The 27397-nt window shown below is 37.4% G+C and overlaps 1 protein-coding gene across 4 annotated transcripts in view; it reads right to left on the bottom strand.

Annotated features, from left to right (window-relative positions):
• Positions 1-27397, bottom strand: part of NKAIN2 (sodium/potassium transporting ATPase interacting 2) — a 562917-nt gene that overhangs the window by 81326 nt on the left and 454194 nt on the right. For all 4 annotated transcript variants that reach the window (XR_012041465.1, XM_072855778.1, XM_072855777.1 and 1 more), the window contains one exon: positions 3477-3677. Coding sequence is in view for 3 of the 4 variants with exons in the window: in XM_072855778.1 (XP_072711879.1) it covers positions 3477-3677 (201 nt within the window). In the remaining variant the exon portion in view is untranslated. The remainder of the gene's footprint in view (positions 1-3476; positions 3678-27397) is intronic.

Raw genomic sequence — 27397 nt, 5'->3', positions numbered from 1 at the left:
CTGGTGCTGTTTGCTTCTAGGACACGTTCCTCTGGGGAGAGAAGGTCTCTTGGAGGCTATGAGTATTCTACATCTCCTCAGCAGAGTATCTGTCTGCAATCCTTGAAATATTCCACAGCCCACCTTGAGACTTGCTTTTTAGAAAGTATAAACCATGGGGGTTTTATAGGTTTTGTCTTAGCTGTCATATTCTTTCCACTAAGTAATCCACAGCAAATATCACATCTATGTGAAGCCTAACCTTCTGTAGCTGGATTCCTCATGATCTTACTGGCAAGCTGTACAAAATATACTCAGTATGTTTTCAAAGACTGACAAAAGTGGTCCCCAATGAAGCTGAATGTCTTTGTAACTTTTTATCTGTAAGCAGTAGAAAACATCCTTAAAAACATGCCGCAGTGCCACCAACCCGTGAAAAAGCCAAGATCCACATTAGCTTGATAATTTTCATGAAAATACAGAAACACAAATAGAAAGCAAGTAACCCATTTGTGGGTTGCCATTCATAGCTTTACAGTTAAAGTGCAAGATCCACTTAAGTGCCCATAAAAGAAAATTGAAAGATTAATTTCTTTGTACTAACTGGAGATAAATCTGACCTAAGGCTTGGCTTTGTTGAAAGCTAATTTGCTGAAAACCAAGCAATATCTGATCTTCTAACTTTGTGTTATATGTCACTGAGCAGTATCAGGTATTTCCTCTGTTTCTCACCCTATTTAATATGACAGTGAGTTTAGACTAGCTCTTCTATTTGAAAAAGAACCCCATGCCCACAATTGGAATTGTGAAAATGATATAAACAGTAAAGCAGCAGGTTTGGAAAATTGATCCATACTTATACTGTTGTAACTCTTTACCTATGATAATCACATTCACAGTAACATGAATGGAAATATAAAACCAGCTGTAGTTGGCTACAGCTAGCGGATTACCAATGGTTTGTTATTCTGAACCATTCCCCTGGCTTGCAAAGAATGACCTTATCTAGAAACACAGCTCTGTTTAGGCACATACACACAAAAAACCCTTGTTGCATCAGGAAGAGCACTGAGCTTGAACTGTATATTCCTTGAGTTTCTTGTTCATCATTCATTACATACAGAAAAATAAGGCAGAAAAATAAGGCAGAAAAATAAGCCTGGATATCTCCTTTGGAGGGCTTGAGGGTAGGAAGGCTCTACAGAGCGATCTGGACAGGCTGGATCAATGGGCTGAGGTCAATTGTATGAGGTTCAACAAGGCCAAGTGCCGGGTCCTGCACTTGGGTCACAACAACCCCATGCAACACCACAGGCTTGGGGAAGAGTGGCTGGAAAGCTGCCTGGCAGAAAAGGACCTGGGGGTGTTGGTCGACAACCGCCTGAATGTGAGCCAGCAGTGTGCCCAGGTGGCCAAGAAGGCCAATAGCATCCTGGCTTGCATCAGAAACAGTGTGGCCAGCAGGACTAGGGAAGCGATCGTGCCCCTGTACTCAGCACTGGTGAGGCCGCACCTCGAATACTGTGTTCAGTTTTGGGCCCCTCACTACAAGAGAGACATTGAGGTGCTGGAGCGTGTCCGGAGAAGGACAACGAAGCTGGTGAAGGGTCTGGAGCAGAAGTCTTCTGAGGAGCGGCTGAGGGAACTGGGGTTGTTTAGCCTGGAGAAAAGGAGGCTGAGGGGAGACCTTATCAATCTCTACAACTGCCTGAAAGGAGGTTGTAGAGAGGTGGGGGTCGGTCTCTTCTCCCAAGTAACAACCGATAGGATGAGAGGAAATGGCCTCAAGTTGTGCCAGGGGGGTTCAGATTGGATATTAGGAAAAATTTCTTGACCAAAAGGGTTGTCAAGCATTGGAACAGGCTGCCCAGGGAAGTGGTGGAGTCACCATCCCTGGAGGTATTTAAAAGATGTGTAGATGTGGTGCTTAGGGACCTGGTGTAGTGGTGGACTTGGCAGTGCTAGGTTTACAGTTGGACTAGATGATCTTAGAGGTCTTTTCCAACCTTAATGATTCTATGATTCTATGATTCTATGATTCTATGAGTTAAGCTTGAGTGATAACAATTGCTTGTAAATAAACCTGTAAAACTATTTTAATCTTATTTACTTATTCACGCTGATTTTGTTCCACTTTTCTCTTTGTATCTTTTACACCAGCTGTAGCTTGTCAAAATTGCAAGTGTGAACTATATGGAGAAAGGGCTGCTTTTGTCTTCCAGACCTATCTAGTGCCTGCTTTGTTATCTACTTGGTCAGGGTCCCTTTGCTGTGCTACAACATGGCGAGCTGAGGAGCAGGGAGGAGACCTGGGATGGCTCCACTGAAGGGAAGTAGCTGGGCTTTCAAGTGAATCAGCCACCAACCTTTTACACACAGAGCCCCCACACAGATGTATTGACACAGAGATATATTGTCCTGAACTCACCTGGTGCTTGGCCATTTACAGCTAGGCTGGGAAATAGACAGATGGAAAAGCTGCTTACTTTTTGGGTAGCTGAGGGCCACATTATACATTATGGACCATCCAACTACCTTACATTGATTTCTGGATCTGACTAACCAAATTTGCTCTCTGTTTTGCCAGTATGGTCCCCCTTTGGACCAAACATTGGAATCTCTTGAACAAAAATTTATATAGAGGGAGTCATGTACCCAGGCACTGGTCCAAATTTATATGTATAGTAACAGTTTTATTTGCAGTAATATATATCTCCACCTGGGCATAAACATGTACGTATCACTAGAGCAAACATAAAAATGCAGATTGTCATTCAATGTAATTAATTCAGTGTTTATGTCATCTTTTCACCTAGGCTGGAGATAACACAAGGCAAAATGATTAGTACAGGCAAATATGGTTGAAAAACCTATCAATTTCCCCCAAAGCAAGCTGGTTTCATTCCTTATAAATTTTCTGCAGTGTAACAGTAGATTCTTATCCTTCTAAAAAGATATAAGATTTCTGGTTTTGATTTTCATACAAGTACAACAGAAGAACCTTTCCCATTCTCCTCCAGTGTATATTGATTAATATGGTTAAAGACAAGTTGATCAGTTTTGGGTCCTGTGAACTGATAGTGAATCCATTTTTATTGTTGAAAATTTCTCCTTCATTTTGGCTTTTCTTTTATATTCAATTTAGCTTTCACAGCAATAGCTGTAACTTCTTATTATGTCACAACTTATATGCTATAGTGTAATTTGAATGTAACCTGCTATAAATGTTTTGTGGCATGGTCAATGGTCAAAATGGAGGTCAGGAAAACAGAGTGTGTCATGTCGGCAGTTCTCACAGCAATAAAGATGTATGTTGGAGCTTTTTGTGTACAGGTGTCTCGAACTAGCTGCAAGACAACAGAGTTTCATAACAAAACTAACACTTAGAGCCCGGGTTTGTGAATGAATGCGACAATACTCCGCTATTCTGGTAATGACATTCTGCAAGAAGAAATCTAGAAAAGTTGGTGGAAGTGAAGCTATCTGTAAACACTTACTGCAAGGAAGATCTGAAGAGAACTGTGGGCCACTTCTATGTACTGATATTCAAGAAAACACCCCGAGACAGTGATATAACGATGATCCTCTGGTGCCCAGTCTGGGGCTGGGGTTACTGAGGTCACGGTGCAGCCTGGCCCATTCTCCATCCACCAAGAACGATGCATTGAGATATTAAAGGTCAGAATGAGATCTGTTTCCTGCAAAAGAACAAGTGAAGAATTAATACGCTGGGATGGTGTTCCGGTATCAAATGCCTCAGCAAGACATTTCACAGGATGCATAAAGAAGCAAAGAGCAGTGATAAAACTGCACTGTCACATGAAAGTTAGTGGAGCTTGCCTGCAGCAAGCACAAGTAGCTGTACCTTGGCAGGCAGAACTGCTTTGGAGCAGCAGAATAATCCTGCAAGCCAGGATCTGTTCCTGGACGTTACGGTAGCCTAGACTATAGCAGTCGTTTCTGTTACATTGCCCGTTTTCCTGTGGAAACCATAAGGACTGATGGACATCCAGATTTACACAGCAACCCTCCTCTGCTCAGTTCCCAGAAATACGGCCCATATTTTAGTGGTCTGATGTACCAAACTATACAAGAGTCCTCAGGAACCAAGACTTCAGAGACTTTAATATGTGTGGGTCATCTACAAGGAGTTTTGTCTCATGGACCCTGTGGAGCAGACCTGTGGTAGCTCGACTGAAATATTGGAGAAGATGTAAAAAAAGGATTCTCTACATTTGCTTACAAGCAAAACCTCTTTGTAATGCCTCTCTTAGATTTCTAACTTCCTAGGGGTCTGTAAGGAAACAGCTAGTGAGTGTTGCCTTGTCTAAAGACTGCTTAGCTTGTTAAAAAGGAGGGGCAGAGGCCTGCAACCTTTAACTCCCATGCAGCTAGTAATGGAGTAACTAGTCAGCCATGCTTTCCATTAAGATTGCATTTATAAATAGTTCATAAAGGATTAATAAATGATTAATATACATCATAAACAATACTACGGATATGACTTTCATAAATTATACTTGGTTGCACATTACTTGAGGGTGTTATACATAGTTATAAAAAAACTATGGACTTTGTGGATTCTGTAATAGCCTACAGTGTTTACCAACCCTTTATAAATAATTTATAAGTCTAACCTCATTGTAAAGTGTGACTATCTAGTCTGTGTGCACATGTGCTCAGTCATGCAAAAAAAATTGCTTTTAAGTAATGTCTTTGCAGAGCCAAACTCTCCCCACACCTAACCTACATTTTTTTCAGCCTGTTGATGACATTAATAATTAAGATTCTTATGAAGATTTTAAAATGTAACTATTTAATTAGGTTTACCACACCAAAAGGAATAGAATGTCATTCTGTAGCAGATATGTTGTGTCCACATTTCCCTCCATTCAAAAATATTAATTTTTTCAGTCCCACTTATTTTCCCCACTATTTATTATCTTTTTGCACTCACTCATGCAAAGGTAACTCCATCCAGGGAGGTTTTGGATAATGTCATGACTGACATGTCAATCAATCCGTGATTACACCTGACACTGTAGTGTAGCTGAATGTTTTTTCTTTGAGTTGCAATTCTTGTCTAAAAGTGCAGAAATTTTGTACATTTAAAAAAAATAATCAACTACTACCCTGCATAAGCTCACCCAGCTATCAGATGGCAGGAAGGACCATAAATATTTTTTCAATGAGTAATTACCCTATATTCTCACAACAGCCTAATCCAGCAAATAACAAGCTGTATGAGAAAACATATGACATGAATTCACATTAATTTAGTCATACAACTAACTTCAAGCATTTGAAGGTGATCAAAGCAACAGTGAACATTTGTATAAACTACACAGATTTCCCCAAAATAGATATGTTTACCTATGGCTATAAGTCTTCACACTCAACAAAACTCTCCTTTCTCTGGACCCTTCCCTACCAAAGCTGCAGACACTGGAAAGTGTCTGCCAGATGTTTCTTGGAAATGGGCATTTTTACCTTACATCCAAGCCAGAAGACTATTTTTCTTTCTGGAGTCAGGGCGGTTTACGGCCCCTCAGTAGCACACTGGCCTTCTCACCTGGTGTAAGAAGTTGAAGAATGGGTATGTTTGGAGTAACCTTGCTTAAAGTAATAGATTTATTCCTGAATGACTAAAATTGGAATCCATCGTGTTATTGTCAGAAGACCTTTAAGCCATTCTAGTTACCATGGAAAATGCTTAACCTCTAGTCTCTTATCAGAGACGCAGCATGAATGAACAGGACTCATTGTCTGGCTCTATTTTATCATTTGCAATACCTTCAGAAGAATCGTGATGGACTAAAAATACTCAACAAAGTGCAGACAAGGGATGAAAAATGTATTCCTTGAAAAAGAAAGGGATAAACTGGCTTGCAAGAACTGAGTATTTGTTATGCATCTGCCAGATGAAGTTAAAATGGATCAGGAGGAGCTGAACATAAAAATCAAAACTGGGCTCTGTGGTTAGAACATCATTGCTCTAGAGACAGTTATGCTTGCTTACAAAGGGTGCAGTAATCCAAAACTTTACAGGTTAAAAGCACAAGTAAATTTCCAAGTTACACAGGAAATATAATCACACATTACAGTATTTATAATTACATATGTAAATAAAACTTCACAAAGTCCAGCTTTCTTCCATCCCTGGATTTATCCCCAGATGATTTTCTGAAATAATTTGTTATATTTAGAAAATTCCCTTGCCCTAAAATCATCTTTTGGCTGTTAAGTTGAATGCTGTGATTAGGACTAAATAATCTTGTTTTGTTCAGGAATAGTCTTTTAGTGCTTACCAGTAAAAAATTACAGATCTTTATCAGATCTATATTTTATTTCTATCTCTGAGTAATCAGTAAAACGCTGTGTTGTTTCCTCTGCTCATAAATTAGACCTGATACCAGTCACAGAAATGTTATATTCCTTAATTCTTTGTAACAGTAAAACCAAATAAATCCTACTGAAAGCCCCAACTTCAAATCTTAAAGAACTTTGAATAATGTGGTTGAGAAAGCTTTCAAGGAGCATAGCTATTACATATTGAACCAGTTAACAAACAAGGTCAACTTCAGAAAGCAAAACAGTAAGCAGACATGAAATCTGGTTCTGGTAAGATTAGACATCATTCATGGCTCAGGTCAAACTTGGCTGGAATAAGAATGATAATGAAATCAGATTTTGACAAGCCAACATGTAAGTTAGATCCTGTAAATTCCTATCCCCAAAATACGTGGGATAAGAATAGATACAGAAGGAGCCTATTCACTACAAAGTCAGCTGCTGCACAGTTAAATCTTCTCAGGTATAAATTGTTATGGGCTTTGAACTTGCCTATAACCTTCAAACCATGTCCCCCTGTATGCAACCACATCAGCAGAACAGTTCCTGTTGCTTAGTAGTGAAGGTCACCCAGCTTACGAAAAAGTTTTACTTCTTAGTGAGAAAACTGTTAAGGACTTTAATCTCCTTGTAGAATTGTGGAAGCCAAGGAGGGGATGATATATCTATCATTAACATTGCTTATACTGAAAACATTTAGAGCTATTTTTGGACAAACTCTGCGTGCTATTTACTTTGTTCACTGTTTGAATACAGTTTTAGTGGACATAGACAAAGTCTACACTGGAAGCTGGGGATTTGTTGTACTCTCCAGTGTATTTGCCGTCTGTTTTCTTTCCAACATCTGTGGCTCAAACATTGTTCAGGGAAAAGCAGAGAAATGGTCTGATAAGCCTTGAAGCTATGAAACCTAACAAGAACTGTTGATACACATTGGGCATGCCGATATGGTGTTGTTCACAGTCTGTATGTCAAGGAAGATTTCATTATCCTAAATTCAACAAACAGCTGCTTCCTTCATGGGCACAGAAATACATCTGTATGAGCTTTATTGATGATCACTGTGCTGCTTTTGTAAATCCTGCTGGTATTTGTAAAGTCTGTTAATGAAAATTGGTGCATTAAAGCAGATTTTGCTATTCATCAAGGAGGAAAAAACAGAGGAAAATATTTAGTAGGATATCTTTGCTGACATCTTAAGATGTGCTGGTATTTGTAGTGGTCAGGAGAAGTACTGCTGGATTACACAAAGGCTAGAGTTTGGAGGTCTCAGAGACTCAGATCTCAAAGATTAGAAACTAAGGCATCTTCAAATTAAGGCTGTAATTTTATTTCAGCTTAGTTTGTAAAAAATGTTGAGCTCTGATGGTTTTGTGCCTATGTTTAATATGGTAGATAACAACTTTTGCTGGGGTTGACTGCATAGTACATAACATTTTCTGGCTGAGTACAGCTGATGACAGAACATGGCAGCAGAAAGCTTTGTGAGAGCTGCCAGAAATGAATACAACCTTCTTTGAATTAAGAAGCAGCAGGAGGACAGCAGCGCTGAAAATGAAGATAGCTGTGTGTGTATTGTATTACTACTAGTACGTATTAGTACTCTATCTCTATGTGGTAATTACAATATATTACTGTTTCAATGATTTTTGTTAGGTGCAGCTTAGAGAAGCCGATCCCAAACACAGTGCCAAGAGAAAAAAGAGGCAGCAGTGATTCAGGGCGATTCTCTTTGAAAGTCCAGATCTCACAGACTTAGGGAAATTAAATTGTACTGACTTCAATGGTTGTGGCTTGCTGTTTCATGGGAAATAAGTTTCTTCCATTTTTCTAATTAGGAATTGCTGAAATCTGTGCAAACCTGCCAAGCTTCTGTACAAGTTTCGTCAAATACCACCATGTAACCACTTGTTTCATTTTTCAAAATCAAACTAGCAAGAACAGGCTGCTTGAAGACTGAACAATCACACAAGGTTTCAGTGATAAAAGATCAGGGTCTGAAAGCATTTGTAGTTCCGGATGCCTTGGATGCACAGAGGCCTCTACAGGCATTTTTTTTCTTCTGTTATCTCACTTTTCCACTAAAACTAGCTCCCATCAGGCAATACCATTTTCTCATGCAAGCAGAGCTTTTCCTGTCTAAAGTAAAAAACTGCCCTCAATGAAGGGTCAAAATAGAGCTTGGCAGCTGTGTTTTCTTTTTTCTTTTCTTTTCTTTTCTTTTCTTTTCTTTTCTTTTCTTTTCTTTTCTTTTCTTTTCTTTTCTTTTCTTTTCTTTTCTTTTCTTTTCTTTTCTTTTCTTTTCTTTTCTTTTCTTTTCTTTTCTTTTCTTTTCTTTTCTTTTCTTTTCTTTTCTTTTCTTTTCTTTTCTTTTCTTTTCTTTTCTTTTCTTTTCTTTTCTTTTCTTTTCTTTTCTTTTCTTTTCTTTTCTTTTCTTTTCTTTTCTTTTCTTTTCTTTTCTTTTCTTTTCTTTTCTTTTCTTTTCTTTTCTTTTCTTTTCTTTTCTTTTCTTTTCTTTTCTTTTCTTTTCTTTTCTTTTCTTTTCTTTTCTTTTCTTTTCTTTTCTTTTCTTTTCTTTTCTTTTCTTTTCTTTTCTTTTCTTTTCTTTTTTCTTTTTTCTTCTTCTTTCCTTTCTTCTCTTTTATCTTCTTCCCCTTCCCTTCCCTTCCCTTCCCTTCCCTTCCCTTCCCTTCCCTTCCCTTTCCTCTCTTTTCTTTTCCCTCTCCTCTCCTCTCCTCTCGTCTCCTCTCCTCTCCTCCTCTCCTCTCCTCTCCTCTCCTCTCCTCTCCTCTCCCTCTCCTCTCCTCTCCTCTCCTCTCCTCTCCTCTCCTTCCCTTCCCTTCCCTTCCCTTCCCTTCCCTCTCCCTTCCCTCTCCCTTCTCCTCTCCCTCTCCCTCTCCCTCTCCTCTCCTCTCCTCTCCTCTCTCCTCTCCTCTCCTCTCCTCTCCTTTCCTCTCCTTTCCTCTCCTTTCCTTTCCTTTCCTCTCCTTTCCTTTCCTTTCCTTTCCTCTCCTTTCCTCTCCTTTCCTTTCCTCTCCTTTCCTCTCCTTTCCTTTCCTTTCCTTTCCTTTCCTTTCCTTTCCTTTCCTTTCCTTTCCTTTCCTTTCCTTTCCTTTCCTTTCCTTTCCTTTCCTTTCCTTTCCTTTCCTTTCCTTTCCTTTCCTTTCCTTTCCTTTCCTTTCCTTTCCTTTCCTTTCCTTTCCTTTCCTTTCCTTTCCTTTCCTTTCCTTTCCTTTCCTTTCCTTTCCTTTCCTTTCCTTTCCTTTCCTTTCCTTTCCACAATTGATATATGGGAAATAATTGTTGTATAATTGTGTAGGAGTCATGGATATTTAAGATTCCTGATCTTTTTTATCCTGTTGCATCTGAACTGATTTTTAACCTCTCCACTTTTTTGTATGTATGTGACTCTTTCCCTTTCATTTGAACATTTTTTTTTTCAGTAACATAGAATCCCGGTCTTTAATTTCCTCTTACAAAACAATTTTGTACCAGTATAATTCCAGATTGGATATGGAGTTTGATTTACATATGTGTCATTAATCAGGTAAGATTTAACCAGTCTGAATCTACCCAACAGATTTAGTTCCGAAGTTCATCCATGAAAACGGGCAAAAGTTGCCTCAGTGTTAGCTTTTCTCAGTATTCTGTTAAAAATGTTCCAAAAGTATCTTAAGTGATTTTCAATGTACTTCCAAAGATTTCAAAGAATTACTTCTAAAGATACCAGCAGGAAAGAAAGAGATGACTCAGGTGTCCTGATTTTCTTTTCTAAAATGAAACTAGAGTGTTATATTAATAAAATAATATAAAATAGTCCTCAAAAAACATAGGTACTACTATACAGGGATTAACATTGTCACTTACTATTCTGTGATATGATTCCTATCAATAATCTTATGAAATTGCCAGAGCTGCAATCAATATTATCTTAATTAAGATCTTCATATTTTTCTAGTAATGGAATATGTACATTGACAAACCTAACATTTTTTTCTGCTCTGTTTCAACTCATTAAAAAAAAGATACCTCCTAAACTTCAGAATATTAATTTCATCAGTTCAGCAACATCAATATTTTTCATTAACATCTTTGTTCAAGAAGTTTCTATCTGTATAGTTCTTCAATTAAAAATACCATAAAAAGAAAATAGAAACTTTCAGTTTGTATTGCAAGGTTAAAATGACTATTACTATCCCATGAATATTTTTCATATTTAAACAGAATATTTTTAGACTAAGAATGTTCTGGGCTAAGATCCTTTGCATTTTTTTTGTGCAGAACGAGAGAATTAAGCCCATCCCAGTAGCCCAATGTCACTTATAATGAGGACTGAGAAGTTGCAGTCCCTGTGCTATCAGACAGAAATTTTAATTTGGCTCTTGTACATATTTAGCGAAGATCCTGAGCACTAGAAATTTTGTAATTTCTTGGAAAATTACTTTCTGGAGGATTTAAACTTGTGCAATGATAAAATACATTGAAATAGGCAGCTGACCAGAGGCGTTCACATCCCAGAGTAGTAGCTAACTTTGTGGGTTCTTATTTATTTCTCGCTGTGGAGTAATCAAGGATACCACTCTGGAATTGAGAAAATTTGTTGAAGGAAACTGAGTTAAATGTAATATCTTGTTTTGAAAAATTTCTGTTTTGACAAATTGCCGTTCTCTGAGGAAAACAGCTTGCCTCCAAACTTTGCTAATGTGGGTGTACAGTGGGCAGTTTTCCAGTCTCAGGTGATCTATGTTGCTCTGTCCCTACTGATGGGCATGGGATTATTACCAGATCTTATTAAAACCAACAAAAACTAGCTTATTTCATTTCAAAAGACAAAGCTATTCTAAGGTTTGGAGTAAATCTGGAGGCACAAAGATGCAATTTAAATATTTTACTGGGATACCAGAAGATGGTGATCCCAACAGATGTCTTAGGGAGTAAAGTTTCTGCTTCAGAGTGGAACTGAGCGGCCTGATTCAGGGCAGGGATCCAGAGCTGGAAGCAGGGTGGTGACACATGGTCTCTTTACCCATACCAAAGCTGTGTTCCACGAAACAAAACTAGCAAAGAATTTTATGATTGTACTAAACTCAGTGTGGTTCTGGATCTCTTTCCAAGGTGAAGTGAATGTTCTGAATGGTTCCTAAACCCTGGTTATTCATTCTGAGCTGAAAACACATGATTTCACTGCTTCTGTGATATATCAGTACTAGTTTTTAATGAGTAAGACATAATGTTTTTAAAGAAGTTTAAGTTCTTTAGCCTCTTGGGTCCGATTTTTTTTCCTCTTCTTTTTAAATGATAAAGGAGGTATGTCTCTTGTCTTGGTTTACCCGGGCAAATACACAGATCAATAGAGCTTAGAATTTCCAGACACAAATATAAATAACCTCTTAATTCTAAATAAAACCCTTCTAAGCACAAGGACATCTTATATTTGGATGATATCCAAAAGACGATTCAGAGCATCCAGTGAACTGGGAACACATTTTTGCAGGCTGCAAACAGAAAAGTCTAGGCCTTGAGTAAAATAACAGGATGAAATGAATATCCTTAAAATGCTTCCCTTTTCTAGAATAAATGGTTTACTGAGTTGCCGAAACACCTTTGCTTGATCATCTCTGTCCAAGGCAAAATTTTATCATGGTCCAACATTTAGTAAGGCAGTGTATGGTGTAGAACTTAAACATCAGCGGGTTTATAGAGTGTATGCAGAAAGAAATTCCAGCTGATGTGGTTTGGTCAGTGTCCCTTAGTGTTGGTTATTACATAGTATTAGGTGCAGTAAAACAAAATGCATGTGTACAATGACAAACCTTTGTTTTCTGTTTCCTATGACTTTTTGTTCTGTTTTAAAATGTAAATAATTATCTTGTCTATCTTTTTTTGCTTTAAACAACCCAATTCATTCATGACCCTAGGGTGGAGCTCATGTCTACAATGAAGAATATTTTTTTTTGTTTGAATCAGCCTCTGCTGTCAAATCTAGGAAAATCTACCACCTGCATCATGTGCAGGAAACAGTAAGTAGACTTGCACAGAGTTCTCATACCACAGGAACAAAGTTGTGGAAAAAGAAGCCTCGATGAGTCAACAAATTACTAAAAAGCATGTGGAATCATCTTAGTCAGTTTGATTCAAATCTAGCCCAGGTGAATATTTTCAGAAGGGTTTACTTCTGTGGGGAGGTGGCAATGAGCTAAAGCATCAATTGAAAATGCATAGCTAGTCCTCACAACCCACTTGCATTCTCACTATGAAATAAAATAGCCAGATTTAAATGGTTTGAAATCCTCTGCAGTCAAGAGAAAAGACCCAGCTGAAAGAGAGTGCTAAGCATTCCTGAAGGACTCTGAAAAGCTGCTTAGAGAATCTAGATAAAATGTTGAGCAGGAAGCCAGCCACAGACTGGTGGTGAGGAAGGACAGAGGCAGAAGTGGAAGTGTGGGCCAGCTCCACATAGCCCTTATGGCCTGTTCAAGATACTGTGTGGAATAACTGTCCTTGCATCGACTATTTCAGGCTCTTTCACTATTACTTAGACCACTATTGACCAGGCTGATAGATGTCATCATCCACAGAATTAGATTCAGATCTGAAGCTCTACAGCATTCATGTAGCTTGCAAATTTGGCACACCAAAACAAAAGTCACATCAGTGAAGCCACACCAATACACACTCAGCATGATGTGCACAAAGCCTGCACGTAGCAGTTTCTTGCAACACTGTGAATATTTATAGCAAGGATGTTTCTGACCATTAGTTTGATGTGTTTTACACCTAAATGTGACTTCTACCAGTTTCAAGGGATAGCACAGCTGCAACTCCACCAGATGACATACATAGGAAAAACTCTGCCACAGGTTTCAGTTCAGCTCATGTGTGGCAAGAGCTCCATTTGCCTGAGCTATACTTACCCCACAGACTTTGAAAACCACCTTTAGTTCCTGTCTGAAAGGTTCTATTTATATTTTTAAATGAAAAAGGCATTTGTCACAGGACCATGTTATGTGACTCTGATAAACTTTAGTTCATAAAGAGTTCATTCATGTCCTTGCAGTTGATGATGGTTATTAGAATACCTAAGGCTATATTCAGATTTGATAAAACAAACTCTTTTCACTTTACATGCAGTAATTAATTTAACAGTAGGTGAAATTGCTCTCTCTTTTTGTGGTGTGATATTATGTCACTCAGCATGGACCACAGATTAGTTTTATTAAAACTAATTTCATTATGCACTACTGTCATCTACGTACAGAAATAACAAGATCTAACTTAGCTTGAACACAGAGTGAATTACAGATATTTTGTACATTGGCTGCTTCCTGCATTTGAGAATTATTTGAATTATTTTTAAGAAACAACATGCAGTTTCTCCTGTTCTAGAGCTGATAATTCTTTTCTTTTCTACACTGTGTCTCAGAAATAATTTCAAATAACGAGACTACTCAGGAATTCCAGTTTTAGCTAATTTTAGATTTCAAAATGAAAAGAAAGAAAGTGAACACCACTGCAAAAAATGTGTTTCAACATTTTCAGAAGAAAATATTACACTTTTCCAAACTTGACTTATTAGGGCGTTTAGGCAGCATTTGTGAATTGGAATGGAAAATGTTAGCACTCCCACATATCCAGTGTGGGTGATACAGGTTCAAATCTCCTTGATTCAGAAATGAAAAATAAGCTATTAACAAGCTTCTATTCTGACAATACAAGTCTCATGGAACCAGACTAAAAAGAAACTTTGTCACCTGCATTAATAAACAAACTACAATATCAAACAAGCTGATGTTAGCAAACATTCCAAGTGCATGTCCTTTCCTCTTGTGAGCTATTGCTAAGACATGACAATGCCCACCACTTTAGTAAACTGCAGCCTCCTATGAACAATTCAAAGCCATTTAAAAAGATTCAGTGCATAACTTCGAGTAAATGTATGGTTTTTATTAAGTTTTCAGTAGCACACCCTGAGGAATGATATTATGATGCCATGCTAGATTTTTTAGCTAGTATGAAGGAAAGTACCTCATGTACTGCAAAAGAAACTGTAGCAATTTAAACCAGTTAAGGTACTAATCCATAGATAAATAGCCTGTCACTCTTTTACATGTTACTATGCCGCATGCAATGCTGCTAAAGCAGAGAGGACTACCTGCATATATAAGAATATATGTGTTCTTATATATAACACAAGAACATGAAATTTAAGATGGTAAAATCACCTCAATAAAAAGATCCATTATTTTGCTAATCTTATACTTAGCACCAGTTTGTACAACATATATACCAGCCTGTATAATATATATAAGATGTACAAAAATTGTTATGCATATTCAGTGTGCAGTGTTACAGTTTTGAACTGATGGTGCTATTAGGTGGTAACAAGTAATTTTCCAGGTATCACACTATTTCTTCCTAAAACTCTTTACATCAGCTTTTGTTTCCTGTGATTTAATTCTCTTTCCTCTTAGATACAAATATTTTCATCTGATGTTTTTTGGAAGATATGGTGGTTAACAAATAAACCATGTTATTTAATGATATAACAAATGCTGTTTGGTATTGTATTTTCCAGTGCAGTCTTATAAAAGCTTTATTCTCTTTTTAACAGTTAAATTAAAATTAATATGAAGAAAAATAATGCAGACTGTTTCAAATATTTCCTTTTTTAAACAGTCTTTGTCCCTGCTTTTTACTTCAGGTATTAAAGCGCAAATATATAAGAGATATTTTATAAAAAGACAACACAGAAAACCCTACTCATTGAAGAGTAGGCTCTAGTATCTGGCAGGCACCCTTAAAAATTAATTCCTAGATTCCTAGGTGCTTAGTTGCCAGCTGGGGCTAAACCACGACAGCTATGTATTGATGATAGTTCAGTGACAGTTCATGTCTGGTGTTAGCTCCACTGTCGCTGAAGACATGTTTGGATGCTTTGCTCCATCTCACAGGGTTGTGCAAAAGGGAAGATTGCCTTTCAGTTCAAATTTACATTGATTGGTCCCAAGACAGTTGAATGTGGGGGGTCTCTGGCGCTGCTCTCACACGGGACCATCAGTAGTTTGCTCACCTTTCAATGAGAATGGAGCTCTCTCTGTGACAGAGCACTGACTGGCAAGGGAGCAGCTCTGCAGCAAAGCACCTGGGGGTCCTGGTGGCCAGCAACATTCCAGGCTGCGTTAGGAGGAGTGTCACCAGCAGCTCGAGGAAGGTGATCTTTCTTCTCTGCTCAGCACTGGTGAGAGCACACCTGGAGGGCTGGGTCCAGTTCTGGGCTCCTCAGTACAAGTGAGACATGGACATACTGGAGCCAGTCCAGCAAAGGCCACCAAGCTAGTTATGGACTGGAGCACCGGACCTCTGAGGAGAGGCTGAGGGTGCAGGGCCAGTTCAGTGTTAACAGCAGAAGGCTTCTACTGGGGATCCTACTGCTGCCCATAGCTACCTAACTAGGGAAGGCAGAGCCAGGCTCTTCTCAGAGGTCCACAGCAGAAGCACAAGAGGCAACAAACACAAGCTGGAACACAGTAAACTTTGACCAGATGTAAGGATTTTTAATTTATTTATTTATTTTAACAATGGGAATGGCCAAGCTCTAGAACTGGTGCCCAGAGATGAGGTAAAAACTCCATCCTTCAGAGATATTCAAAATAAAAACTCCATCCTTCAGAGATATTCAAAATTCGACCAAAAAAGCACCTGAACAATACCATTTAATTGGCCCTCCTTTGAGAAGGGAGTTGCACAAGATGACCTTCCAACCTAAATAATTTTGTGATTCAAAGTATCTTTCCTTTAAGACTTAGGGGTGTTGTTGCAGTTCTTCAAAAAACAAACAAAAAACCAGCCATAAAACCAATCCAGAAAGCCCACTTACAGAATGGATTGCCTTCCTGCAGCATGAATATCAAAATCCTCCTATAACATACCGAGGGGCACGGCAATAGTAAATGCACAGCAACTCAAATCTGACTTGCTACTCTGCAGGGAAAACATACTTCCAGGACTCAAGAATAGATTTTTAACTTGCATGCTTTCTGCCTTGATACAACCCGGATGTGTCTCCTTCAGTGAGATGGGGAAGGAAAAAGTTACATTGGAGTGGCATAAATATTGGCTCCAAAGATTTTGTAGAGATTTTTAATGATGCAGCTACAATTAGGGGTCTTCTCTATCTTGCAAATGAAATATCACAAGTAACGGGGAATAAAAAAAATGAAAGTGCTCAAAAATTTAGGAAATTTATTTCAAAATGTTTTCTGTCTCTTGCATTCGTTCCATTTGAATCATATCATCACAGTACTTAGGTGTGCATACTTTATTTGCAAGCATTTCATGCTGGCTAGCTAAAATTTCACTTAAGAAAATCTCTTCAGTGTCCAGCTCTGTATCCAAAGACCCACCAGTTTCCAGCCAGGATTAAGATGCAACACTAGGAGCAATGATCTTTAATGAGCGTAGCTTGAGAGGAGTAACTAGAACAGAGCTCTATCTCTGTAGACTGAATCAGTGATTGAAAACTTTATTTAAGAAACTGACAGGGAGTAGATTTACCATTCTAACTGTAGTGTCTGTGTCAGTTTCTTAAATTAAGTTTTCAGGAGCTGATTTAGCCCAGGGAAATGCAGAAACCTGGTTGAAGCATCTCTTGGGGCTGCTTATACTAAATTTTTTGTTTGTGTTTAGTGCTAATGCAGAATTAGAGGAACTCCACTGTCAAGATGCTGGAAGATCGATGCTTTTATTACTTTGAATTGGAAAGCTGGTATACATAATAGAACAGTCACAGGGGGAAGAATGATACAAAGAGCTCTTCTTTGATTTCCTGGTGCTTAAGAATATTGCAAAACACTGTGAACTCAAAGAAGTAGAGTTCATTTTTTTTGGTCAAGGAATAAACATAGTATATCTGGTTTATTAAATACAGACTGGGTAAAAATATTTTCAAGGAAATTTATATTTGCCCAATGGAAAAATATATAAACTTCAATAAAGAATTCATTTTTGCAGTATCTATATAATCACTTCACTGTGAAGTGCCAGCACTATACCACATGTGCTCTGTCTCTCTTTGGAGTAAAACTCTCATAAAATCCTTACAAGAGGGATCTTTTGTTTACACAAGGACACATAGCTTTTACATCAACATCACTGTTGTTTCTTTCTTGCTTGAACAAAAGCATTGAAAGTATTAAAACTTCCCTGAATTCCTGGTACCAGAGCAGTTTTCTACGATGTGCATTAGTGCAATTCTGACTTCACTGGGAGTTGAATTTGCCCAGAGAAGATAGCAGTAAAGCCCTATATGCTTCCAACCTAAAATAAATGCTTTAATTTAATCTGAAAGTGTGATCTATAAAGTATTATGACATTTAAGGCATACATCTCTTAAATAAAAAAAGGATCTAATCTCAGAAATGAATGGCAGAGTTAAGTTTGAAAATAAAGATTACATAGTTTAGTCCTCAAAGGTTAGGAAATGACAAGCTCCTTGGTTCTGCCCTAGTGCACCTCAGCATGACAGTACGGACTATTTTATCACCTGAGCTGAGTGCACAGCATCCTGTAAAACTTCATAATTAAGTTACCTTCACATATTTTTCAGTCTTTTAACCTGTAAGGACTTACAGCTTAACCCAAGATAACTTCAGAATTTGTTTCATTTTTTGTACTGCTGATAATTCCATTAAATTAATGGGACTCTCACAGTATGTGAGATTAAATTTGTTACACTGAGACCAGACATTCAGATAAACACTTTCCATGATGTACACTGAACCCATTAATATATCTTTCCATATTAATGGTGACATGGGTATCTTTTTCATTCTGGGTATGGTTTTCCTGCTGATTTTGGTAAATATACTGTGATTCTTTAGCTTAGTGAAGAGAATGTCATGTGAGACAAAGTTTAATGTTGTCAAAACCATTTCTGTTCTGACTTACCCATAAAGCATTCTGCAAAAAGGAAAACTATATCCAGAGAGAAATTTCAATAGTTCATGGTCATAATGGAAAGAAGTATCAAGTGATGCTATGCTGTGGTGTGTTGTGGGTCCAATACTATTATATTTTGATTAATTACATGAGTGATTGAAAAGAGAAAAGACTTATTAAGCGTACACTGAGAGATTGCAAGTACATTTGAGGAAAGGAGTAGCATTCAAAATCATAATGAGAAACCTGAGATTTGTCCTGGAAAGTGCTATTCAGCAAGGACAAGTGGAAAGTACAACACTTAGGTTGAAATAACTAAATGTGGAAACACAGTATGGGTAACAACAGCCTGGCCATTGCTCTCTCACAAGAGAGTGGAAGGTTACCACGGTTCACAAATTAAATAGAAGTCAACACTGTCGTGTTGCTGCAGAAAAGAAGTCATCCTTCTGGGTTGTATAAACAGGAGGGCAGTCTGCAGCACTGATGCAATTCATGTTAGCTTTGTATTTGCAAGGCTTCAACTCAAAAGACTGCAAGAAAAACTGTGGACTGACTGGAGACAAGCCAGAGGGGAGCAATTAGAATGAGCAGATGTCTGAAAACAAGACCTATGAAGAAAGATAGAAGGAACTGGAGTTTCGTAGCTCAGAATAGAGAAGACTGAGAACAACCGGCTGTTGAAAAGAACTGAGTAACCTGATTCCCTGCCCATAATGGAGAGACATCCATCATTGGCCCAGGAACTAGACTACAGTGCAAAGAGGATACAAATTAGATCTTGGGGAAAAAAGTTTCTGAAACCAAGGGAGAGGAAATCGCTGGGAAGGACTGCCTGGGGAGTCTGTGTGATCTATTGTTTCTGGCATTTAAGAACAAGGTAGACAAACTTCTGTCACATTTGCATACATATTTAGGCTGGGGACATGGACTAATTGACCTACTGAGTCATTCAGCAATGTGAATCTATGATTCTAATGACTGAAAGCATGGTTCTGGGAATACATAATATTTATAAATATGTGACACTTATCACCAGTCATTCCACTGAGATTTGATATATTTAATATAATAAATGGAAGTACCCAACATGTGAAGCATAAACATAACTGAATTTAAATATTACACTTTTCTCTGGAGTTTTCTAACAGATAAGAGCAATTTTAATGCAAGAAAAGGGAGCCTTGTTTATAGAAGTAATTTTAAATTAATGACTATGTATAAATATTTTCTTCTTTCTTAGGTTCCCAACTTTTGATAGGATGATTTCTGTAGTACTGTACAGTCCATTCTGTGGAAGTCTTGAAACAGAGTATGACCTGTAATGGCTGGAATGCATTTCTCTAGCTTTGGTTGTCTACTTCTGAGCTAGTCACCTATACAGTCAATGGAGCTGAAAAGGCACTTTCAGGGTATGAGTCATCTCACCAGGTGCAGAAGTCTTCTTCAGTATGAGGTGAATAACACCTTAAAATGTCCTTTGTTTGCAAGTCCTTTGGTTTTAGAGCAGATCTAGATACTAATCCAAAGGTAGATATCTGCATTCAATTCAACTCCATATACTTAAGAAATAAAATCAGAAGTATAGATACCCTGGAATACGTATAAATCAAATGAAAAATAAATAATATTTTATATATATATATAACCTGCGAGCCAACTGCATGTTTTCTGCAGTTAGATATGCTAAGAAGGCACTTCAACTAGAAATAACTGGTATTAGAACAACTATTTGATAAGTTGGAAATTCCCTCATGCATAAAAAAAATTGTTTTAATTAAATATGTGGAATTTCCTTTGGAAGAATACTGAAATTCTGCTTGAAAATTAAGATTATTTTCTTTGACACATATGTATGATTCCAAAATTTCTTGAGCGTTTTGGAAACTTGGCATTAACCAACTATGAACTCATGTAGCCTGAGAAATTTGAGGACTCTGAGACAAGGTTCCTGCGGGTCTGTGATACTGGAAAACTGAGTTCTGGGTTAATCAACTAAATGGTTGATTGATGGGTGCTGCGACTCCACTGCGGCAGTGCTGTAGTCTGTTCCCAGCCTTCTGCCAGCATTTTGTCATGTCTGTACTGTTCTGGATTAAAACTTCAAACTTCCAAACTTTCCCACAGGAACTAACCACCAACTACTCTGACAAGCTTCTGATAACCCACCCCAAAACTGGACAGAAGACAAGAGAGATATGGTATTCATAATAATATCAAAACTTTCTGTAGAATTCATATGTGGCATGACAAAGTTGATTTAAGTAGCCACAAAAAAAGTAAAAAAATTAAAAAGCAATAAATTTTGCAGGCAACTAACTTTTACCTAATTCTGTAAAGAGCAATTGGTTTGCAAACTGAAAACTACAGACTCAGTAAAAGGAGACAATATGGAAATGTAATGCACCTGGGATTTTTTTGACAGCATTAGCTTGAACACAAATGTTAAATTGCCATAAAGAAAAAAAAGGAAGCAATGAATGCTCAGTTATAAAACCGTCTCAGATAAAGAAAAAAACGACATTTAAGATATTACTGGTAGGCAGAAAAATAATGCTATAAACAAGTATTCAAGCATTCAGAGAGATGAAAAGGACAAATTTTATTTAGGACACAGTCAGACTTTAAAAAATAAAGTGCAATAAGTTTGATAAGGTGTTTTTATTGCATGGGCAGAATAGGGATAAAACAGGTTCCAGAAATCTGTTTTCCCCACCTAAACCTGAAGCTAGTGAAATTTCCTGAAGGTTAGCTTCTCTTAATGTTCATTGTAATCTTAAAATGATTTGTTTAAATACAGTAACACAAATGAAAAATTTTGGAATCAGAAATAGCTTGTAGTAGCATTGAGCATGTTTGGTTCATGTTTTATTCAGAAGATTAAAATATGATATCACTTGATTTTGAATCTTTAAATTTAAATCTGCTTGCAAACAAAGTGGCCTTTGATATCTTCTAGATTTTGCAAAGGTGAGCCTACCTGTAATTAATTCAGTCTGTGATTAGTGAGACAGGTAACCATGTGTATAAGTTCTGTTTTCTTTGTATGAAGCTGAAAGTAATTTTCCTAGTTTCCATGTTCAGATGATGATTTTCATATCTGTTAAGTCCTAATTTCTTTCTTACTCAGTATTATTCCACCTCTTAGGTGCCATCATACATGTTGTGATCTTTATCCTGAATAATTCCAGTCTCTACTTAACGTCCTTTGCTACTAGCTGTAATTATCAGCCAATACTCATGTAACATGCCTATGGATGTATTAGATCCAGTGGCTCTTGATCCCTGCACAGAGTTCATATGCTTTTGAAATATCAGCAGGTAAGGCTCCTATTTCTAGCTTCAAACTAGATGTTAATCATTGGACTAACATACAATATGTCCTCCTGATAACGAGCAGATCAAAGTTTATGATTCCTGTTCACGTGCAAGGGCCATGTTCTGTTCAATATTGCAACTCTCTAAATCAGTTATTAGTGGCAGTGTTTGCTCGGTAGTGATAAACACTTTCACTGGATCTCTGGATATAATTCTGTGAAATGGAGTTTCTGATATTACCACTGAATGATGAATCAAAGTGAACAATCATGCTTTACATTTCCTATTAAAATCCAGTTATTACTTTCTTAGTGGTATATTATTCCTCTGACACAGAGCAGACAGTTTGACTAAACACGGAAATGATTTATAACAAGTAGAACTAAATCTTTGATAAAACCCAAACGGAAGATTGTAAACTCCTTGATCAGATGAGATGGAAAATCTTATCAGTGAGGCGATACTTACTGGATATATTTTATACAGTTAGAGCTTCATTTATTTATGAAGCCCTGTGCATTGTTTAATAACTCACACCAAAATTATGGATTGCAGAAATAGGATATAAGAAGGCCTCTCCCGTTGCTAGAAAATGGCATCGAGTTCTTTAAGCTGCCATCTTTACATTGCATAATATAACTGAAAATCTGCCCGGCTCTGTCTCTATGCCATTAAGAATAAACATCTTTAGGAAAAACTCTCAGAACTGAACTGATGCAGAGATACATGCATATAGATATGTATCGCTGCCTCTATACACGTATGTGAGCATGTATACACATACTCACACTCACTTTCTCTGTATATGTAAGGAAGGGCAATGAATGAAATCAGTGGATAATGACCCATCGTATGTCCATGGTATCAACCTCCTGGTACAATAATCTACACCAAGGAATAGATTGCAGTCTCTTATTGGAGCTTCTCTTACTTATATCTTAATTACATCTTTTACTAGATATGATTCCATTTTGTATAACTTACGTACTAGGCTATCAATGAGCATAGCAAATACAGTAAACTCCCCTAAAATTTATAGTAGTAAAAATTAGGGCAGGATTAAAGTCACTTAACTTTAACCTTCTAAAAGTTAGGTATCCAGTCAAAGCTACCTCTCTGGTTGAGTTATAGTCAATGGAGAGGAGCAGGTAGCACTAGAAGGCAACTGCTAACCCTCCTGCTTTTACAGGTGCCAAAGATAGTTGTGATAAAGTGTCTCATAAGGAAACAACAGTTTTCCACTGGCCTAGATGACTACCATAATCTAAATGCCTGAACTTCAAATCGGTACAAGATAATTTGGGTTATTTACTGTTTTTCTTAATATTCCTGAAGCTGGAAGAGAGCCTTATCCAAGGTCTACTGATATGAGGGGAAAAGTTCGTATCAATGTAATGTACGTGAATTAAGCTCCATGCATTGCAATATTGAAATCTCTTCCTTGTCCTCCTATTAAGACAATGAACTTCTTTCCTTAGTTTAGTATGCAGAAAGAGTATAAAGCTTATTGAAAATACTTATTAGCAAACTCCCTGATGTTACTATGTTGTTCAAACCATCACAATTGGATCAGTAAAAAGAAATCTGTCTAATTTAATGGGAAATCTCTTGAAAATAGGACTTCTTTTTCTGCTTCATTCACTTTAGTAACATTTGAATATAGGAATATACATTGGCCTAGAAAACTACAGGTCTGGTAAAATGATGTTGCAATCTGACCAAGAAGAGGAAGGTAACAGATCATACTGATACGTATGTTGTACATGCAATATGTACACTGAAAACAAAGAGTAGAAGGACCAGTCTGTAGACACTGAAAACCAGAGTAGAAGGACCAGAAGCACCTCTATATAAAAGAACTATGGACAAGAAAAAATAACATTGGTATACAAAGTTTACTTCAACACATCTGATATATTCAGAGCAGAATCTTTACCATTCAACCCTCCTTTCAACACCATTAGGACCATACGGCATAAGCAATATTTATTTTCAGAAATCTTGAGTACATCTTGTAGATTCCTCTGTAACCAGGAAATTGTATGTTAAAAAATAAGTAAATTCTAATTCTATTTTAACTGATCCAGACCCTGAATTTTCTTAGATAACCATACTGCAATTGGTCTAATGAAGAATTTTATAATCTCTGCTGGAATCCCATCTATCTTCTAGTCATTATGATAATTATGTTACAAACTGACATATGAGTTATTTCAGCATGGGCTTTGTATGAGGACTTACACTAACTGAACCACCCAAAGAGGAAAAATTTGTCTTGTGACACTGAAATTCAGTGTGAGTTTGCAGCTGAGATGTATGTGCCTTGGTTAGCTTTAATTTAACTAATTTTACATAACAATATTAATTAAGAAGGTGCAAAAAATAATTCAGCCACTTGCTTAGAGGCTCTCGATGGGCTTGTGCAGTAAGATCCACATTGCTGTGACTTATATGGCTATCAGTATTTAACCTAAACAAAATAAAGTTGTCATGGTTCTGACTACCTAAAATGCCATCTCACATCTTTCTTGCAATTAAAATAAAATTTTATGGTCATACTTCATTTTCTGCTTCCTTTGTTCTGGCATGTAAGTATAATATTACCCTTTTCCTGGTAGAAAGGGTGGCTGAAACAACTTGAATATGTATTCGAGCAGTATGCTTGGTAAGGAGGAAACAAAAGGCCTAATGTCTTGCCATTTCTCTTTCTCTCCCCTCCTTTTTTGATAGCCATCCACTGAGGCAGAAGTAGCAGATTCTGAATGGCATAAAATAACTACATCACAAGACACCTAGTGAACAAAGAGGGGAAAAAAAAAGAACAGATGAGCATTAAGTTAACGCTTTGTACCTTGTGTGAACATAGGTGTGAGACATACCTTTGCAGAAAATAGTAGGATGCAAACGTTATGTATGTTTGCTTATGTATGTATGCTTATGTACAATAAGGAATGAATTGCAGCTGTGTAACAAACTTAATTCTAGGGTTTCCAAATATGCAACACTTCAACTTCTCAAGTATTCTTGCAATGGATGTAGGTTGTGAATAGTCTCGTGTTTATCATACAAACTTCTGCAAACATTCGTTAGACTTTCTTGGTTGTTCATAAACTATAGGGATAAAAGCTATACTACAGATATTGTTGCAGAAAAGTCCTTGCAAATTTTCACATAGGCCAGTTGGGTTTTTTTTTTGTTTTTTTTTTTTTCCATTTGTTTGAAGGTACTGATTCCAAACTTTCCTCCTCTGGTACATCAAGATCATAAAGTGCATTGCTATTGTCGCTACTATTTTTAAACATTTTTTTTGATCCCTCTGGCAGGTTGTTTCTAGTGTTCTTTTATGGGATTTAAACTAGATCTTTCTAGCTTCAAGAGGCTGTGCTCATTTATTTTTACTCACTAGAAAACCCTCCAAGCTTTTGAGCCAGTTTTTTCATTAGAAACTAATAAATTTGACTTGAACATACACAATGCTAAAAGGCTTAGTTTGCCGTGACTTGACCTAGCTTACTCTGTCATCTAAACCGCTAAGCTTTATTTGTAAAGGCTGTTAATGCCACATCAGTATTCAGTTCAGCACTTCATGTAATAGGTCTTTCTTTGGGCACAATTCTATGAAACATGTGAAATTAATCTGAGATAAAGAGAGATAGAGAATAATATTCCCTTATTATTGAGCACTATCTAGAAAACCAGGAGCTGACTAAAAAATGGGACAAAATGAATTCTTGTATTTCTGCCCATCCTTTTGTATTTCACAGAGTGTGCACATTCTAGACAGGATGATACAGTGCAAGAGGGCTGAGCTGGCATGGGTTACTGTGACTTCTTTATGCTTGTAGTCAGTACATTTGATCATTCATTCGTATAGCATTAGTGTTTCTTGAAGCCATTGTGCTTCTTGAAGCTGTAATGCACTTTGTCCTAATGCTTTTCAGGGGTTGCCTTTCAAGAGGGAAGTTTATTAAAGAATTTTATTTCTACTTGCCTTAAAACTTTGATTATTTGTGGGGGGTTTTTTTGAAATGAAAATTAAAAATGTTCATCTGCATGCACCTGAAAACCTTCAAAAATGTCTTAGAGCTCAGTCAATTGAATTCAGTCAATTATATCAAGCCTAATAACAAAATAAACAGCAAGTAAGGTAGGCTTCAGAAACACCTTGTTTTCCACTGGATCTGGGCTGGCTGAAGACCTCCTCACTTCCACAGTGTATTAGAGGTTACCAACTTCTCAGATCTGTCATTTAGTCAAAACCAATTCTGCCGATATCAGTCAGTTAAACTTATCTGCTTCTCTTAAACTGAAACAGGTGAACTGCTTCATGAAGATACAATAAACTTTGGCAGATGGTTGGATGATGGAGCATATTTGGGCAGCTGAGACACATGTGGTATAATCATGGCTAAAAAAGGATGGTTAAGCAAAGCCAGTCAACCTCCTGCAGCCCCTAAGCCAAATAATAAAAGGATGCAGCCTTGACCAGTATCTGTCTTTTAATTTGTAAAGAAAATAAGTATGTCTCGAGTGCTCTGACCAGTTATCAGACAACTACCATCATCTGTCAACCAGCAGTGACAGTCAGTTTCCCAGAGGGCTGGCTTGGCTCCTGAGAGATAGTATATCCAGCAAATTCATTGGTTGCCTCTTCCAGGTCATTACAAGGTTTCTTTGGTGGCTTCCAACAGTCTATTCCTACTCCTAGTTCTTGCCTTTCCCCTGTGTTACCTCACTCATGACTGCATGCCTTCCCCAAGATATATCTCTGATCACAGCTCTTCACATGCCTGGCATCCTGCTCTGCAACCTGGATGCCAGACTAGCATTTACACTTTTAGCTGTGCTCTGCACTTACTTTTCTTTATCTCCCTTGGACAGTGCATTGAGATTCCCTCCATTGCCTTGAGCTGTCTCTGCCTAACCACTTCACTGGTGTGCTCACTGGTTCTCACTACCCAGGCTGGGACCATCTGATGTCTACATGGTATGATTAAACACTCTAAAAAAGTGAGAGAACTCACCTTTATATGTTTTCCACTAGTCTCTAGAGTAACTGGTGAACTACTCAAAATTGAGACTTCATATGATAGTTACTCATCTAAGAGTTCTTATTAGATCATGTGCTTTTGTGATTAAAAAGTACTAATATTTATTTTTTTGTTTATTGGGATTTATAGGTAATTGCACTTTTGTGCTAACATCTAAATATTCTTTAAATCTTTCCTGAGATTCCCTGGCATGTTTAATTAAATTATCAAACACGCTTTTATTAGAGCATCTCAGAGAAAGTCTTTAGAGAATTTACATCACTTGTGAAAATGAGACTTTTGTCAGCAGGTCACACAAGCATTTTTGTGAAATTACCCCATTTTTTGTGGGCCTTCACCCGGTTATCCCTATGACAGGCAATTAAGATAGATTCTAATGTTCTGTTTTAAGAAACAACATCAAGTTTTGTTTTGTATAATATTTTAATCTCATGTTGGTGATCAGGTCTATTCACCAAATAATTTTCTTTTGAATATTTTTGAAGCTATCCAATCTGAAAATACAGTCTAGAGATGTCCTGTTGTATTGCTTCCACTCTCCACTGTACCCAAAGGAAAAAACCTTTTTTCTGCTGTTTGTTTGTTTGTTTTTACTTGTTTAATGATGACACAACAATCTGGAAAAGCTTCTAAAAGAGAAAACTCATTGAGAATTGAATGCCTCCTCCACATGCCTATTTTTTGGTGAGAAGTCAGCAGATTGGTGCCTGTATAAGGCAGCTCATTTCAATTTCCTGCAGCCTGACTCTATATGCAAACTG

Source organism: Ciconia boyciana, chromosome 3 (assembly GCF_034638445.1).
Source record: "Ciconia boyciana chromosome 3, ASM3463844v1, whole genome shotgun sequence".
Lineage (NCBI taxonomy): Eukaryota > Metazoa > Chordata > Aves > Ciconiiformes > Ciconiidae > Ciconia > Ciconia boyciana.
The sequence above is the reverse complement of the archived record's forward strand: the minus strand, read 5'-3'. Positions and strand labels throughout refer to the sequence as shown.